Raw genomic sequence first — 6,772 nt, forward strand, 5'->3', positions numbered from 1 at the left:
GCTTTGCGAAATAATGAAGCCAACTGAGCTCCTAAATGGAGGACTGTACGATCAGTGACATATTCGCTCATAGTTAGTTGAACATACCTACATATTGCGATTGAAATGCAATGTTTGGTGCACTTCAATGCATTGGCTGAACTGATTGGATATCCATAGATAACATGAACATTCATGGTATCATGTTCATTCATTCATGTTATCACATTCATTCATGTTTATATGACACATCATATAGAACCACTGTTATACCATGGCTTACGGTGTCCATAAAACCATGCGAATTCATAACTGTTTCGTTTTTTCCATATAACGACATGTATTGCAGTCCGCTGATCCTGTCTGTATGTGTGTCTGTGTGTTTTCCAGGCTGTTCTGATCTCACGGCCGGTAGTTTGGAGGCCCTCACCAGGTGCCCTAAGCTGGGGGAACTCACCCTGTCCGGCGGCGTCCCTAACACCGTGAGCCTGGAGCCCCTCACCAGGTGCCCTGAGCTGCGGCGTCTCACCCTGTCCGCCGGCGTCCCTGACACCGTGAGCCTGGAGCCCCTCACCAGGTGCACTAAGCTGCGGTATCTCACCCTGTCCGGCGGCGTCCCTGTGAGCCTGGAGCCCCTCACCAGGTGCCCTGAGCTGCGGGCTCTCACCCTGTCCGGCGGCGTCCCTGACTCCGTGAGCCTGGAGCCCCTCACCAGGTGCCCTGGGCTGTTCAGTCTCACCCTGTCCGGCGGCGTCCCTGACGCCGTGAGTCTGGAGCCCCTCACCAGGTGCCCTGAGCTGCGGGTTCTCACCCTGTCCGGCGGCGTCCCTGACGCCGTGCTGGACAGTCTCAGCGGCTGGCCCGGGCTGAAGTACCTTACACTGGGGGACCTCCAGCGGCCGGCAGAGACGGCCTTCACAGCAGCAGGGGTCACCAGGTCAGTCAGCAGACAGTGGCGAGGGCTGTCCTGTCAGACACTGACACTGACACACTGACAGTGACACACTGACACTGACACTATGACACAGTGGCACTGACACAGTGACACACTGACAATGACACACTGACACTGACACATTGACACTGACACACTGACACTGACACACTGACACTGACACACTGACACTGACACACTGGCACTGACACACTGACACTGACACACTGACACTGACACACTGACACTGACACACTGACACGGACACACTGACACTGACACACTAACACTGACACTGACACACTGATACTGACATTGGCACATTGATACTAACACACTTACACTGATATATTGACACTGACACACTGGCACGGAGACACTGACACTGACACACTGACACTGACACCAACACTGAACACACCGACACTGAACTACTGACACTGACACTGACTGGTACGTCCGGTCGGCTGGTGCCGCTGTGTTTGTGTGTGACGGCTCTGCTGCTCTGCTCTGTTACAGACTGGTGAAGTCGTGTCGGAAGCTGGAGGATCTGTCCCTTCACTGCACGGCAGACACCGGCCGGGCCGTGCTGACCGCCCTGAAGAAGGCGGACCTGGGCCGGGACAGTAATGGCCGGCCCCGTACCATCAAGCTCAATGTCCCCGGTAGGTGAGAGGGCGCCGCGCGCCGCGCCTCTGACCAGTCAGTCCCTCACAACAGACGCTGCACGGCGCCACCGGCCTCTCAGACACACACACTCGACCACCGCCGCAGGCCACGTCACGGACAGTGACGTGACGCGTCACGGCCACCACGGCCGACGGTGACGTCACGTCAGCCGTCTGTTCTGTGTGTGACGTCACTGGCCGGCGGTGTGTGGACATGGCTGTACCGCTGTCTGTGTGTCTGTCTGTGTGTGACGTGTCCACCTCAGACGTGTCTCTGCTCTGTCCACAGAGGAGCTGTTCCGTCAGCTGTGGAGCCAGGAAGGCGATAGGGTCAAAGTGCTGAAGTGGAGGATTGATGCGCTGCACTACCGACCGTGCACTGTGCAGTGATGAGTTGACTGCAGAGAGGCCGAGCCAGTCGGCCGGGGCCGCCAGCTGACTGCTGCCGTGTGTGCTGCACCAGCCGGCACTGAGAGCGGCGCCGGTCAGCCGGCACACGGCCCCCGTGTCCGCTCTAGTGTAGTCATGTAGTTGTAGTAGTAGTAGTGTAGATGTAGTAGTAGCACACTGATGTGATTTAGTTGGTATTTATCGGGTGGGTATTGTGGGTAATTGGACGGGATATGTGATGCAGTGGGTAATTACCGGGTGGGTGTTGTGGGTAGTTGGCTGGAAGGATGTGACCTGGTGGGTAATTACCGGGCGGGTATTGTGGGTAATTGGACAGTGAAAAGTGATGTGACTGAGTGTAGAAACTGATCGTGACATTGCGATATTTTGTATATAGAACCCACATCTTAGCTTAGCTGTATAAATGGGGGCACTCCCGGACTGTCCGACTCGGTTCACCGCGCCTGGTCCCGGCGGCACGGCCGGCCTCGGTCACGTGACCGTCCTCCGGTGGAGTCGGACGGCTCGGTCACGTGACCGCCGTGCCGGGTCGGGCGGCTCGGTCACGTGACCGCCGTGCCGGTGCGGCTCGGCAGTCGGACGGGGACGCTGTCTCACCGGGCATCGAGGTGCACACTGCACAGCGCGCCATGTTGAGTGCTCTGGATTTGTGTTGTGACACTCACACGGACAGGTATATATCAATACACTACTGGATAGGCCGTCCGAGCTGTATAGGCGGTGTCAGTTGAGACGGCGGCTCACAGCCGCGCCCGCCCGGCCGCTCCGGCAAGCGGGTGTCTGTTCTACTCTCTGTCTTCTATACATACACGAGAGGAGACGCTTGAGCTGTATCATATATGTCGCCTTCAATAAACCAATGAGCAGTGTGCCGAGTGTTTGTCCGGCTGCACCGTCCGCCCCGCCCCGCTGTGAGCCGTCATTTTCCGCCCCGCCCCGCTGTGAGCCGTCATTTTCCGCCCCGCTCCGCTGTGAACCGTCATTTTCCGCCCCGCTCCGCTGTGGACCGTCATTTTCCGCCCCGCTCCGCGCGGTCACAGACAGTCCGCCCCGGCGGAGCGGAGCGGCAGTCTCCGTACACCGTCTCCGTACCCGTCATATACGGACCGTACAGCGGCCGTACACACTGCAGTGACACTGCAGTGACACACACACGGACACACACGGAGACACCTCGACACCAGGGCTGCGGAGTCGATGGATTTACGGCGACTCCGACTCCGACTCCGACTCCGGCTTTCAAAAACCAACTCCGACTCCGACTCCGACTCCGGGCAGAAATGTCGACTCCGATCGACTCCAACTCCCGACTCCGACTCCGCACACCTGGCAGGGCTGCGGAGTCGACAGATTTTCGGTGACTCCGACTTCGACTCCGGCTGGGGTTGCCAATATCGACTCCGACTCCGACTCCGACTCTGGTCACAACTGACGACTCCGACCGACTCCGACTCCGACTCCGACTCCGACTCCGCAGCCCTGCTCGACACGGACATACACGGAGACAGGGAGACACCTCGACACGGAGACACGGAGACACCTCGACACGGACACACACAGTTCCCGGCTTCTGCCCGGCCATATCTACTCGAGCTACAGCGAAACAGGTGATGAGTGAAAGTCAGAACTACTCGACTGATGTGGTATTATAATCAGCACCAAGTCCCCCCGTCCCGGCCATACAGCGGTGCGGCGCGGCTGCAGAGCTGTCTGCCGACTGGTGCGGTGCCGCCGGCCGTGGCCGCTCGTCTGTCGGCGGCCCGGACTGCAGCCGGTGGCCGAGCTGCCGGTCCCGGCGACTCGCTGCCGGCTGGGCTGACCGCCGTCAGTCACCTGAGCGGTGCTGGCCGGCCCGAGCCGGGGCTGCGGCGCGCCGCGGCACCTCAGCGACGCACCCTCTGGGACACTGAGCGGCGCGCACCGGTGGGACTGTCTCTGCCGACTGTCCCTACCCCATGAGTGGGACCGGTGGGACTGTCCCTGCCGACTGTCCCTACCCCAGGAGTGGGACCGGTGGGACTGTCCCTGCCGACTGTCCCTACCCCATGAGTGGGACCGGTGGGACTGTCTCTGCCGACTGTCCCTACCCCATGAGTGGGACCGGTGGGACTGTATCTGCCGACTGTCCCAACCCCATGAGTGGGACCGGTGGGACTGTCTCTGCCGACTGTCCCAACCCCATGAGTGGGACCGGTGGGACTGTCTCTGCCGACTGTCCCTACCCCATGAGTGGGACGGTGGGACTGTCCCTGCCGACTGCCCCTACCCCATGAGTGGGACCGGTGGGACTGTCTCTGCCCACTGTCCCAACCCCATGAGTGGGACCGGTGGGACTGTCCCTGCCGACTGTCCCTACCCCATGAGTGGGACCGGTGGAACTGTCTCTGCCGACTGTCCCTACCCCATGAGTGGGACCGGTGAGACTGTCTCTGCCGACTGCCCCTACCCCATGAGTGGGACCGGTGGGACTGTCTCTGCCCACTGTCCCAACCCCAGGAGTGGGACCGGTGGGACTGTCTCTGCCGACTGTCCCTACCCCATGAGTGGGACCGGTGGGGCTGTCTCTGCCGACTGTCCCTACCCATGATTGGGACCGGTGGGACTGTCTCTGCCGACTGTCCCTACACCATGAGTGGGACCGGTGGGACTGTCTCTGCCGACTGTCCCTACCCCATGAGTGGGACCGGTGAGACTGTCTCTGCCGACTGTCCCTACCCCATGAGTGGGACCGGTGGGACTGTCTCTGCCGACTGTCCCTACCCCATGAGTGGGACCGGTGGGACTGTCTCTGCCGACTGTCCCTACCCCATGAGTGGGACCGGTGGGGCTGTCTCTGCCGACTGTCCCTACCCATGATTGGGACCGGTGGGACTGTCTCTGCCGACTGTCCCTACACCATGAGTGGGACCGGTGGGACTGTCTCTGCCGACTGTCCCTACCCCATGAGTGGGACCGGTGGGACTGTCTCTGCCGACTGTCCCTACCCCATGAGTGGGACCGGTGAGACTGTCTCTGCCGACTGTCCCTACCCCATGAGTGGGACCGGTGGGACTGTCTCTGCCGACTGTCCCTACCCCAGGAGTGGGACCGGTGGGACTGTCTCTGCCGACTGTCCCTACCCCATTAGTGGGACCGGTGGCACTGTCTCTGCCGACTGTCCCTACCCCATGAGTGGGACCGGTGGGACTGTCTCTGCCGACTGTCCCTACCCCAGGAGTGGGACCGGTGGGACTGTCTCATCCGACTGCCCCTACCCCATGAGTGGGACCGGTGGGACTGTCTCTGTCGACTGTCCCTACCCCATGAGTGGGACCGGTGGGACTGTCTCTGCCGACTGTCCCCACCCCATGAGTGGGACCGGTGGGACTGTCTCTGCCGACTGTCCCTACCCCATGAGTGGGGACGGTGGGACTGTCTCTGCCGACTGTCCCTACCCCATGAGTGGGACCGGTGGGACTGTCTCTGCCGACTGTCCCTACCCCATGAGTGGGACCGGTGGGACTGTCTCTGCCGACTGTCCCTACCCTATATGTGAGTGTCCGTTTCTGCGGCGGCCGCTGAGCCCCCAACCCTGTCCTTCTCCTCTCCCCAGTCCGCTGTGCAGAGTCACTCGAGGTCACGTGGTCAACTGGGTGTCTTCTCCAATGCACCTTGTATTCGTCGATCGACCTTACACACCACGGTGCAGTCACATGACTACGACCCGACTCCCCTCCGTGCCGTCCGACGCGCCGGCATGGCCCCACAACTGGGACAAACGGCCACCGGGGACGCTCCTGTGTCCGATGTTCGTCTCCGTCCACACCGGAGAGGACAGGGCAGGCGGCGGCCGGCCGACGCTGCCCGCGGCGCCGAGGTGACAGCCTCAGACCTCGCTGCTCCCATTACGCTACACTGGTCAGGCCGGGCCGGCGGCGGCGTGCCATCGGCCGCCGGCCAGCCGGCCTCCCCGTACTGACCACTCACTCACATACAACACACACACCTGTTTATCGAGAAACATACAGAACATACGCTCTGAACTATGTAATCAGCAGTCACTAACGAATAACGATGGTCTTCCATAACTCAATAGTCTCAAATGTCCCGCCCGCCCCCTGATCATCCAGCGGTGCCGTCCCAGTGGTCGGTCGGGGCTCGACCGGTGGTCGGTCGGCAGACAGACCGACCGGTCACCGCCAGGTCACGGCCGGCCCACTGACAAGCACGCCGTGCCGCCGCCGGGGCCGTGGCCGTGCTCCGGCCGTGCCCTGACCGGGCTCACCGGCTCTGACCAACCGGCCTCAGAGATCTGACACCAACTACCGGCTGGACGAGCCGCCGAGCGGCCTGCCGACCGACCGCTCCCGTATGGCAGCGGGCCGCCGCCAGCTGCACCACCAGACACCGACAACAAGCACCGACACACTGTCACAGCACATCCAGCAGCGGGCTTGTCTCGCTGTCAACCACGTGACCTCGCCTGTCCATCAACGCACTCACAAAATCAACTAATTACCCCCGCATGTCCATCAACCCACTCACAAAATCAACCGGTCACCTCTCGTCAAATACACACAAAATAATACCGAGCTCACAACCATTCCCGTATTTATCGGAAAATCCCACCACAGCAGTCACCCCCGTTGCCGTCGTGTGGCCTTTCCGTTGCAGTGCGGGACGATTGTCAGCCCCCGTCGCTGCTGTGGCCAGCGGGCGGCTCCAGCACAGCGGCGAGCGTTACTGGCTGCAGCCGGTGTGTCCGTGCCCACAGCCGGGTGCAGCTGTTGGAGGCCGTGTT

The 6,772-nt window shown here is 61.3% G+C and overlaps 1 protein-coding gene across 1 annotated transcript in view; it reads left to right on the forward strand.

Moving 5' to 3' along the window:
• LOC122386443 overlaps nucleotides 1-2,080 on the forward strand; it is a 50,995-nt gene extending 48,915 nt beyond the window's left edge. The window contains exons 9-11 of the mRNA XM_043375622.1: nucleotides 370-916; nucleotides 1,433-1,578; nucleotides 1,871-2,080. Coding sequence (XP_043231557.1) covers nucleotides 370-916; nucleotides 1,433-1,578; nucleotides 1,871-1,971 — 794 coding nt within the window. The 3' untranslated portion in view covers nucleotides 1,972-2,080. The remainder of the gene's footprint in view (nucleotides 1-369; nucleotides 917-1,432; nucleotides 1,579-1,870) is intronic.
• Nucleotides 2,081-6,772: the final 4,692 nt, after the last annotated feature.

This window comes from Amphibalanus amphitrite, unplaced genomic scaffold, assembly GCF_019059575.1.
Source record: "Amphibalanus amphitrite isolate SeventyFive unplaced genomic scaffold, NRLGWU_Aamphi_draft 000251F_arrow, whole genome shotgun sequence".
In the NCBI taxonomy this organism is placed as follows: Eukaryota; Metazoa; Arthropoda; class Thecostraca; order Balanomorpha; family Balanidae; genus Amphibalanus; species Amphibalanus amphitrite.